Raw genomic sequence first — 11,739 nt, forward strand, 5'->3', positions numbered from 1 at the left:
TCGATGCCCCTTGACTTTTTACACATGCAAAATGCAGTGGGCGGAGGAACGTCGTCTGCGTTGAAGTCATGGGAGATGTTATAGGATTTATTAATGATCTGTCCGAGAGAATGGGGACAATGTAGAGCAATACAGAGCCTGGGTGTGTACAAGCAGAACCTGACATGATGGTGTTTATGTGGACACACAGGATTCTGTTTCCACAAAGCTAATTTTTTATTAATAATTCGGAGGGCTCAACAATATAAGAATGCTCTTTATTAGTATTATTGTAATTTGTAGTCTTACTAGACATAGCCTCTACTATATTAATTGTAAAATTATTGATATAATCATGTAATCAGCCAGAATAATTAAAATTATTTTGGTCAGGCGTAGCTGTTGGAGGCTTTACTATTGATTTAGTGCTGCAATATATTTCGAAGTGACTCCCGTCAGCAAAATACAAGCAAGTTTTTATCAGGTGTCGTTAGTGCTCAGGTATCGATTCCAAAAACTGCAAACTGAAACACATAAGTACAAAAGTAGAGGTTGTTTTCACCATTGATTTCTGGCTTTAAGCTACCTATTGATTTTTGAGTTACTATACTAACTGGGATTTCCAGTCAGGAGACAGAGATGTTGCACAAAGCCGATGGGAAGTAACAAGTGGACACCATTCTGTAATTCTTGAATCTTTCTGTCCAAAAAGAGAATTCCATAAAGATGTTAGTAGGTGTAAAGATTTTCATGTATGACCGACACCTCTTTTTAAAATTATTACTGATAAAGAGAAACAACCACTTGTTTTGTTAATATGTACTTGTCTGTGCAGTAAATGTTTAAGACAAATTCCTCTCTTTCTTGAAGTGAAGAATGTTTTCTTCACACTGCAGCTCTGCCCACCAGCTGTCCCTTGTGATGTTATTCATTTCATGCCTAAACAGATTCATTTGCATGATAAAATGGCAGGATTGAAACGCAGCATGATCTGCACGACGGGCATGAAATCTGACACAGCACCCAAAATAAAGAAAGACTGGATATATTTCTTTAAAAGTAGGTTAAATAAGTCTCTAATGATTTAAGCAGCTTCTACAAAATATGTCCTCTTATTTAAGTTTTCCCTCGCACTGATTTTTATGTTCCTGAAAGAGAAATGAATCCCCCAGCTGCCACCCGCTCCCAGTAAAACAGCAGATGTGACACCCGCTTCTCACCAGCACCGGGCTGCAAACCGTAGCGTGAACGCGGCAGACAGGAACGTCACCGAGGTGAACCGCAGGGTGACACGGGCCAGATTCCCCAGACTTCCTTCTCAGACTCACGGCGAGACTTTTGTGTGGGAGTGTTTTGGCGCATCTCTCAGATATGAACTGCGAAGATGAAACTGCTTGGTGCCACGAACAGGAAAAAGAAGCTCGATGACTTATATTTTACTGACCACATTTGGCTCCTTTTTCGTTGCCGACTTGAATTATGTTGACTTTTCCTTTCTGAAAATATCTTTTAATTTATTAGTGATTTACTCAAAGTCTTTGACAAGCAAAATAAAATTGTACTGTTAAGTGGTGTGGACTTGGAGACTTTATGTCAGAGGGAAAATTTTGAACCCAGTCCTGGAGTCATATCCAAGAGTGGAAAAACAGTTTTACCAACATAGGAATGGTAATTTTAGGAAAACTTTTTTTTTTCTTTCCAACCAGACTGTACATGTTATTTATGAACAGAAAAATAAAATTTGAACTTAGTCAATTGGTTTATCTTTTTTTTTTTTTTTTTAAAGAGCTGCTAGTAACCAGTAACTTCAAAGGTAAATTAAAAAATAAGCTAAAATATCTGCTGCAGGTGGATTGAGCAGCTGTAAAAGTAAAAAAAATAATTGATATTTTCTTAACCAATAATTAAGACATATCTATGACTTAAGTTTAGACAAAGATGTGAATGTCTTCCAAACTTTAAGCTAATGATGCCAAATCTGACTGTAAGCTTATCCAAAATTAGACATGTTTATCTCTTTTTGGATCAAGCTGAACCCATTTAGTGGCTCCACAGGAAGAACACCCAGGCAGCTTCATACAGGCGTAATAACAGGGGCTCCGGTCAGCACTAGAGGGGCAAACTCTAAAACAACACAATCTTCTCTTTTAATGGCTTCGTCTGACAAGCTCTGCTATGTCGTAATTGCGTGCTTCAAAGACGTGCTCTGTTCGTTCTAAAATTGGATTAAAGACGAAAAGTTACTGGAGACCAATTAGTGTTTCTCCCCGTAATGTGAGAAAACATTTTGGTTGCACTGACGGCGTGTCATAATCATTTAGTCTCCAGCTGAAGCAAAAGCGAACGAGGGACAATATCACAGACTTGGTTCAAATAAAGTCGTCCAGGAGAAGAAGCCCTGTTCTACAGTTCTGCTCTAATCCAATCCGCATGATGTGACCAAGGTAAAAAAAAAAAAAAAGGTTGGGGTTACGTTAAAAGTGGTTAAGTGGGTGAAATTCTACGGAATTGGATGAGGAACAGGAAGTGGAAACATGCTGAGAGGCATCGGAGAATGGAATGCGACTAAACCGAGCTTGTCCTGCCGATATCTCCATCCCAGAGACTCTGAACTAATCCCCGACCGTGGCGGCATTCAGCAGGACCACTTTGATGGAGCTGAATCAAGTTCCACGGCAGCTTAGGTGCATCCGAGCAAATGATCCGAGGATCATAATTAGATTGTAAAATCGTTCCGTGATGTAGGAAAGTCGGGTCAAACACAGTTATTTCCACTTCAAACCGCACACTAAAAACACCAGGACACAGTAATTAGGTGAGACACTGTCACAAGTGTTTTTTTTTTTTTTTATGCAACATCATGATGCTTGCAATTATGCAATACCAAAATATAAATCAATGTAATTGATTTGTTATGCATTAACCACAACTTGCCGCAGAACTGCTCTAAGAGTCACTAAGAACCTGCCGGCAGCAGAACTGCAGTGTTTAGGCACGACGACAAATTTAATGTAACACAAAAATGACCTGAATGTTGAAAACAATTTATATCAACCACCCATAAGCTGGCCTTGTCACAAAAGTAAAAATAAAAAAAATACAGTCCACACAGTGTGGCTTTAAATGAATGCAGCCGTTTCTTTTACAGCGTCTTCTAGGTCAGTTTGAATAAGGCAAAAACATAAACTGAGTAAGCGCTGATTAACAAAGTGTGAGGTAAAAGCAGAACTTACAATACTACACATAGCAAAAACGTTACATCCTTACATCGAAACAAATGAAGAAAACCGAAGGTGGATGAAGCCGATTAATTCACGGTTAAATTAAGATACAGATCTCAGTCTTAACCTTCTAAAATGTGTGCACAGTCTATCGGTGGATTCTCCAGTCGCTGCTGCGCTGACTGGAGAGCTAAGCTTTGTCACAGAGAGCAAGTGGCAGATGCTGCCAATAAATGAGTACAAAACCGAAGATAAAGTTTAAAAAATAACTCTGAGACGAATCCAGCTGAAATGTAAAACAATAACTACAAGTCCACTACAAGGTCTGCATAAGTGCGCGAGTCGACTCGACAAAGATTTTCCTTAAATGTACAGGGCCGACGGAACGTCCTCTTGATAATTAGAGGAATAAACGCATAAACCAAATCTTAGGTCAGTGCTAAGGACCACCTTCATCTGATCCGCTTTAGTAAAGCCAACCGCTCCTCTGAGGCGTGGCCGTGGTTTCGCGCCGACAGGTCAGGGGGTCACCGCCTCCTGGTCCATGCTGCAGCCGAGAGCTTCGATGTCGTTGCTGATGTCAGTAATCATACGGTCCCATTCGTCGCCCTCCGAGGCGTCCCGCCCCTCCTCCGACGCCGTGCTGTCGCCGCTGCCTCCCGCCGCTCCGTTGCCGTTGGTGGTGGAGTCGGAGGCGGAGCTGGCCGTGCGTTTGCAGCGGCCGAAGCTGTCCGTGATTATGCCGCGGCCGTCCTTCACTCCGATGGTCTCTAGGAAGTTTTCAAAGTGCTGGCTGTCCTTCTCGGGTATGAAGGGACGCAGGCCTTGATGGGACGACAGAAATAATGTCAAACATCTCTTCGACACGACGAAAACACTAAATGTTTAGAAAACATACACAAATTTGTGTGTTTTATTGGGACGTTATGCACATGTCAAAACAAAATTTTGCCTCTTCCATGTTCTTGAGTATATGTTGGCCTATTAAATCATCATCATATTGTAATCTGATAAAGCTTTGTGACGGTGAGATAAGGTGTTTGTACCGAGCAGGAGGAACTTCCTGCTGTCCCCGTAGAGCTGCCGCAGGTTGATGCAGAACTCGTGAAAGGAGGAACCTTTCCTGTATTCATGGAGCAGAGCTGCAAACTGCTGGATCTCCTGCGAAGATAGCTTTGTTCGCAACTGTTCCGAGAGAAAAAACAAACAAAAAAAAAAAAAACACACACACACAAGCCAGAAATCATTAGCGAGTTGAAAGTGTTTTAGAGAATGCCTAAGCTATGTGTGCTCCCAATGAAGCGAAAAAAAAAAAAGAAAAAAAAGAAAAAAAAGATGAAACGTCGTACTGTAGTCATGTAGTCCTGTAGAAGCTCTGCAGCAGTGGTGCTGAGCTCTCCTTCACTTGGGGCCTTTGTCTGAGGGGATGCAGGGGTGGATGTAGATGGAGAGCTTCCTTCTGTGGCCTCGAAAGGACTGAATAAATACACACCAGTGTAAGCTGTGAGTGAACCAGTCTTTAAATTAAAAATGGTGGCGCGCAAATGTACATACAACGGGCTGGTTTCTCTCTCAAAAGCCTCCTTGACATCTACTTTGCTTGAAGAGTCGTCTTTAAAATGACAAAATATTTACAGCTTAAGGTTAGCATAACTGAACAGCTTACGTAGCATTATTTAGAGGGACCGTGTTTCCTCACCACTGTACAAAGAAGGGTGTCTTGTAGGCGTTGTAGCTCCATCAAATATGGCTCTGTCTAGAAAGTCTATAGTTGATTCTGTGTAAACAATCTGAAAGACCTGGCTGAGCAAAAGACACAGTTCCTCTGCTGCTGCCTGCAACAAAAAAAAAAAGAAAAAATATTAGAAATGTTCACTTCTGACCATAATGAAATACAAAATAGCCCTGACAAATAAATACAGAGCGAGAAGCAGAACTCTATGTAACTGTCATTAGTTTTCGTTAACAGTGCGGGTGGTTTTAAAGTCGTCAGCAGCATCTCTGTTTACATTTCAGGAAACGCACCTTATTATCAACTGCTAGGACAAGAAGACAGCAGACCTCCACCAGCACAGCCCCGCTCTCCGACAGGGAGCTGAGAGTCTGGGATTTGTTTAGGTCGGGACACGAGCTGGGACAGGGAGAGCCTCCCGACTCCTGAGCTGAAAAAAAAAAACAAAAACAAAACCTTCAGTTCATCTGATTAACTGCTACCCCAACATCGGTGGCAATATTCCTGATCATGTGGGTTTATCAGGTTTAGCTGGAATAGTTCTGTTGGCAGGAAGTTAAATTTGTATTACAGTGGCCTATAAACAATATGTTCTTATTGTGGGGCAAGTTTTGACCAAAGTGAGAAAGTTCCTAAAGAAAATGTGATTTGCACAACAAGACCAATAAAAAACAGATTTGGGAAGTGCTTAGGTCATACTGAAATCATACTTCAATATGGCATTTATTAGTGAGGGTAGAAGAATTACATAATGCTGACAGACCAGGGTCAAGAGGCCACAGATGGTTTGTCACTTGGAATGTATGGTGAAGTGTTTCCAATACATTTGAGTGTAAGAAAATAAAAGCTATCAAAAAGGATTTTGAGATTTATTCATTTTTTTAAAACTCACTATTATTTAAAAAAAAAAAAAAAAAAAAAAAAAAACTATTTCATGTGTGCAGCATTTTCTATTTTCTGGAGCTGTTTTAAATATTATAACTTTTAAAAAAATAAGTAAAATTCACAAAAAAAAAAAACGTTTAGCTACGTATTACTGCCATCTACTGGATAGAAGTGCAGCCAGGAATTGTGACATACAGAAAAATGATATTGGTATTTCCAGGGACAGCGTTATAGGTCATCTCATGCTGCTGCAGCTTCAACACACGTTGTTCTCCTTTTACCCGTTTTTATCACCACAAGGTGCAGAGAGTCGTCCCTGATGTATGACACTGCAGCAATGTCGTGGATTGGCACTCTAAGGATGATGTCTTCTCCATCTCGCCAAACAAGCTTGATGTTGTACGCAGACAAGCTAACAACTGCATCCTGCTCTGATGTCAGCTGGCCCGCCAACTGATGGGATTTCTGGAAAATAGGAGCAGGAAAACACTACATCAGCAATTCTCAAAGTCCAGACTCTGATCTGGACTGGACCATAAGCCAACCGTGATCCAGTCTTCAGGGGCTGAAAACGCAGATGATATTGTGGAAGTGGACAAATAAAAGTGCAATACTCTCAACTGACAGAGCAAAACAATAAAAACCTGTAAAGCAAAGTGAAAAGCGAGAGAGTATGAAGTCATTACTCAAAAAAAATAATAAAAAATAAAAGCCAGATTGCTCACAGGGACAAAGACCTTCATTTTTAGAGAAATCTCCTGTAGTCTGATGAAACTAACGTAAAGCTGTTTGGTCATACTTAATGTTACATTTGGAGTTGATAGGGGCGCATGGAAACACCATCCTAATGGCAAAGCATGGTAGTGGCAGTATGATGTTATCGGGCTGTTCTGCTGGGTACAAACAGATCTTATAAACAGACAACGACCCAAAGCATACAGCCAAAGTAGTTACAAAGAGTTGGCTCTTTATACATAAAGTTTGTTCACTGGGATTAAACCACTTCCTGCTACTGTCAGCTTTGTACTAATAACCACCCAAATAAAGATGTAGGAAAATCGTATTGATCGTCCAGGCCAACACTGTGCATATACTTACTCTTGCATTGTCAATGAGCTGGAGAACCTCTGTTCGACTCGATGGGTTCAAGTATCCTGGAACTGATGTCAGCTGCCCTAAATACTGGACAGGACAGAGCAGGTGACTATTTTACATTAAGCGTTTTTGCATGCAACTTGTTAGATCCCTTTAATATGTGTACGATCAAGAAACGAATACGTGGACAGCTAAACTCACTTTTACTTCCTTCTCAATGTAGTCGTTAAGCAGAATGTCGGGTTCAATGCGGTGGTCAGGCTGAGACAGGGAGAAGGTGTGGAGGGCCCGGCGCTCTGTGGATTTCTCCTGAGCCTTCTTGTCTCTTCCCTTCTCTCCTTTCAGAAAGACCCGCTTGAACGGAGACACAATCCCCGGCTATAGAAAACAAAACAGAGGGGTGATGAGAAAAATACATAGGCTGACGTGCATGTGTGCAAACGTAACAGTGACGTGCTTTCACAAACATGACCAAGACACATCATATATGGAGCAAAATAGGCCAAACTACTCTATTCAAGTCATGTAGCAGACTTAAATAGCATAGCTATCTATACAATACTCCCACATAGTTTTAGTAGTCGGATTAAGTTATTGCTTAGATATACAAATAAATATACAAAGAGATGAAATACTAAAGTTCTATTGACTGCATTCGTGTTTCTCCTTAGTGTTTTAACAAAAGCAAAAGGAATAACAATGATACTGAGAGTCTAGCTCAAATATAAACACATTAGTATAAATGCTGCGTTTTGTATAGGCGAAAACAAAATCTGCCTGAAGAGCTTGGTATTTTAAGCCACCTCGTAAAAATCTATTCGGACCCAGAAGACTTTAAAAAGCGTTACCTCACTCTCCATGATCCCGCAAGCAAGCAGTCACACACACCTGTTCAATAGCAACTTCGCAGCCCGGCAACGGGTGCAGCTACAATTACTAATCTATCCCCAGTTGGCCCGATCTTGCAAACTGACAGCTGCCAACTGACGAGAGGCGCAGTGCACCAGACCTGGGCGGTGCGCATGACGGGTGTGACCCCCACAAAAAGGAAGGAACGTGTCTTTGACTTCTACTCAGGCACAAGAACAGGAAAGGAACCGGCCACAACTTCCTGTGATGACACGCGCTTTAAATGTTGTGACATTCACTTCTGCATCAGACTTCTCATGGCTTTTTTTTTTTTTTTTTTTTTTTTTTTTAAGTTTGCTTTGCAGACAATGGCCAAAAAAACACTCACTCGTGCATTCACTCTTAAACCTACTAATATTCTGATGTCACAGCTTCAGCCCGACTCACTTTCTGCAAGGACTTTGCAACCGAGTCTGTGCAAAAGTCTGCAAAACCACAGCAAGAAAGGACGGCATGCATTTCACTGTGCTAACCACACCAGTCACATCTTAAATATTGGTTACGTCGTAGATTTACAGAAGGGAAATGTAGAAAAAAAAAAGACTTAAACATTCATCTCATGCTTGCTGCTTTTTTCCCCCTTATTATTATTTTTAGATTCAACTCTGACTTTGTCAGATAGGTTACATACAAGCATCACTAGCATGTGAAAATAACAAAATAACACAAAGAGTTACAAAGACAAGAAACCTCGTCCAAGACAAAATTGTATGATTGATTGCTGTGCCTCAAACCTCTAGTCTGTCCTACAATATTCCTATATCTCCCGTTATCCATAATGTCCACAAGAAGATTGGATGATTTTAAATCTCTTCTAAAAACTCATTTATTTTCCTTGATTTTTTTTTTAATTCTTGGGGGCTGGAGAATTAGGCCCCCTAATTCTATTCCTGCTTTTATTGCTTTATTGTGTTTTTGTTTCTTTTGTTTCACTTTCTTTGCCTATTTTACACATGAAGAACTTTGGTCACTTTATTGTGTGTGAGAGTGCTACACAAAGACTGATTAATCAAGGGATATTTTTAATCCACGACTCTCTTATTCTGCCTGTAGGCTTTTCACTTTTTGAGTCGGACATCGTCACAAGAAATGAGGTGATGCTTTAATATCTCGAAATGTTCCTGTTCCACCCCATGAATATTTTCTGCAATGTCTCCTGTACTTTCGACAAGCTTGAAGTAGAGCTACCTAATCTGGTTTTTAAGGCAGTATCTGTTTCAAGTCACATTGAAAGGATCATTTGAAATATTTAACATTAAAAACTAACGAGACTTCAAATATTGCCATAAACTAAACACTGAATTTCTTTAAGATTAATGACACATTCTCAACTAACCATATGTTGATGAACAAATCTCATTTGCAGTTCCGTTTAAAAAAACAACAACAAAAAAAAACCAAAGCAAATATGTTTACGTACAGCCCGAAAATAATTGTTTTAGCATACAGATGACACTGATGATGTTTGGCTGCTTACAAAGTTAATACTACAACACCATGGTAGTGCCGTTGCATTATTTAATAGTATGCCACAGCTCAACACATTAACATTTTACGACTTCTGCCAGTGACATGCGATACGGCAGCCTTGGCAAGTGACTTACTTGCTATTAACTTTTGCATTTTCTTAACCGAGAGAACAGCAAGAGAGGAAGGCATTTTCATGGAATATGTAAAGCGACACTTTTCAAGGTTAATGACAGAGACATGTAAATGTCTTGGTATTATTCACTGAAAGCTACATAGTACAAGATATGGTTGATTCAGCAGTAAAATTTCTATATTTATAAATCGAGTTCTTTCTCTTCCAAAATTCAGTTGGTAGCGTTAGTGGATTACTAATGTTGAAAGAAATAGAAAAAGCTTCTACAGAAATGACATCTCTGTCAATGTTTGCCAAAAATCATGTGTCAGCCCGCAAATGAGATTTCAAACCTCAATGGTCTAGAGTAGATCTGCACTAGACCGAATATTGCATAACAAAAATGAGTCAAGATAACGCTTGGTAAAATTAAAAGGAGCAATCTATCACGTCGTTAAAGTGATTCTCTGTCAGCACCATGTGGTAAAAATAGTAACTGCATTCGGTTGAGTTGCCCATGTACCAAAATAAACATTACAAAGAGGCATTAAACTCATGCCATTAAGGATAAAAAAAAAATATGATCACCGCTTTCTTCCAATGACAAACAAGAACAGAGTAGCTTGTTTGTTTTTTCACCGTTTGTCCCATCTTGACATTTAAGAAAACGACAGAAGGTGCCTTTGCAAATTATTATACGTCTAGTATTGAAAGTAAATCCCACATCAGGTGGGAGTCATTGCATAGTATTGCAGGGTCCGTTTGTTAGGGGGAGACAGTAAATCTGCTCACTCTCTTGAGCCAGAACAACTATCGAAAACAGTTTCTAGTATCCAGCAAACGTGTTTTGTCTGTCTCTTAAATATATAATACTGCGTCGAGGAATTACGGTACGCACCTATTACATTAAGGAATAGACTGATCTCTGATAATTAAATACAGTAGTCTTAGCTATGCAATAATTCCTAAATGTTATTTTAAAAACTTTAAGCCGATAATTGCAGATGAGCAACAACTAAAACGTGAAATCAAAAAAGTGAAGAGCGCTGAGGTTTATAACATGGAAACCGCCTGAAGAACAATCGTTCAAAAGTTTAATGCAGATCTGACTTGGAAAAAAAACCCAACCCAAAGCTCTAAACTCCACTAATCAGACACATTATTCAATATTCACGAGTATTCTCTCTTTTGAATAGCTTATTAAACATACTATCTACATGTTAGTGTTGTAAAGTGGTGTGTTTGATTTCGATTGCTTGTCAGCTAACTCTAAACTTTTCTAATTAGCTAACAGTTAGCCTTACTCCCGGCAAGCTAACAAGTTAGCATGTAGTTAATATGCAAAAAAAGTGCACCGCAACCCACCTTTTTTACTTTTTTCACATCTTCCTCCATCTCTAAGTTGTCTTCTTCATTCTCCCTTCAGCACGGAGATCTATGTGAGACTGGGTGAGACCACAGGAGCTTTAAAATAGCACCTACCTAAGGGCGGTTAGCCTGCTAGGCTAATTTATTTTAGCACTGTGTATCTAAAGAGATACCCAGTTAGGAGCTGATAGCAACTCGCCATCCCAGCTCCCTTCTTATGGCTTAACAGTTAGACAAAAACCCTAATTATCAGTGACTTAAAAAAAACAGACACGGCGCGTGTCTAGAGCAACTGCGGAAAAGGTGTGGTAAAAAGACAAACTCGATGAAAACAGCAAAAACTTTTCAATCGTGCCGCCATTTTGGGCGTTGAACTGTAGTCCAGCATGCTTTGCTTTCCTCAAACCAAAACAGCCTGCTGGCGTTGTGCATTACTGAGATTACTGCGCTTATACGGAGGAGGCAATCGGCAAAAAAAATTTACAAAACATTTTTAAAAAATGGCACAAAGGATTTGAATATTTGCAAACTCACCACAGATACCACATAGACCAGAAGGCAATTATGTTCTAGTGCTTAACTTTATTATTTGCTTTAGTCATCAAAACAGAGAAAAGAATCAAATCATTAACGATAAACACAAACTAATATAAAGGTGTAAGTTAAGTCAGTGCTAATTACATCTACTCTGCTTTTTGTCTAATATAGTTTAAAGATTATATTACAAGACAATAATTTCTGGAAGGAGATTGGCATGTGTCCTATATCAGTGGTTCCCAATGCTTGGCTTTGGACCTGACTCATGAAAAATAAAGCAAAGCAGTCTTCAAATTATATTGGGAAATCAATTTTAAAAATTATAAAAATGACAGAAATTACAATATGTTTGCTATTGTTGTTAAATCTGACAAAAACAATTATGTTAAATTAAATTTAAATTGCAGTTTCACAGGATAAACTTGTTTACA

General features: G+C 39.5%; 1 protein-coding gene across 2 annotated transcripts; it reads right to left on the bottom strand.

Annotated features, from left to right (window-relative positions):
* Positions 1-3,002: 3,002 nt before the first annotated feature.
* Positions 3,003-11,181, bottom strand: ccm2 (CCM2 scaffold protein). Of its 2 annotated transcripts, none has more exons than XM_014996204.2 (10): positions 10,769-11,181; positions 7,114-7,290; positions 6,916-6,999; positions 6,099-6,282; positions 5,226-5,362; positions 4,900-5,035; positions 4,755-4,812; positions 4,550-4,676; positions 4,247-4,385; positions 3,003-4,024 (listed from the first exon to the last, which is right to left on the bottom strand). In XM_014996204.2, the coding sequence occupies exons 1-10, from the start codon at positions 10,796-10,798 to the stop codon at positions 3,720-3,722; spliced, it is 1,377 nt and encodes a 458-aa protein (XP_014851690.2). In that variant the 5' UTR covers positions 10,799-11,181; the 3' UTR covers positions 3,003-3,719. The 2 variants fall into 2 exon arrangements, with proteins under 2 accessions (XP_014851690.2, XP_014851691.2); XM_014996205.2 differs by lacking the exon at positions 10,769-11,181 and adding an exon at positions 7,761-9,396.
* Between the last annotated feature and the right edge of the window lie 558 nt (positions 11,182-11,739).

The sequence above is a fragment of the Poecilia mexicana genome, unplaced genomic scaffold (genome assembly GCF_051168715.1).
Source record: "Poecilia mexicana isolate PSO_F unplaced genomic scaffold, ASM5116871v1 scaffold_21, whole genome shotgun sequence".
NCBI lineage: Eukaryota > Metazoa > Chordata > Actinopteri > Cyprinodontiformes > Poeciliidae > Poecilia > Poecilia mexicana.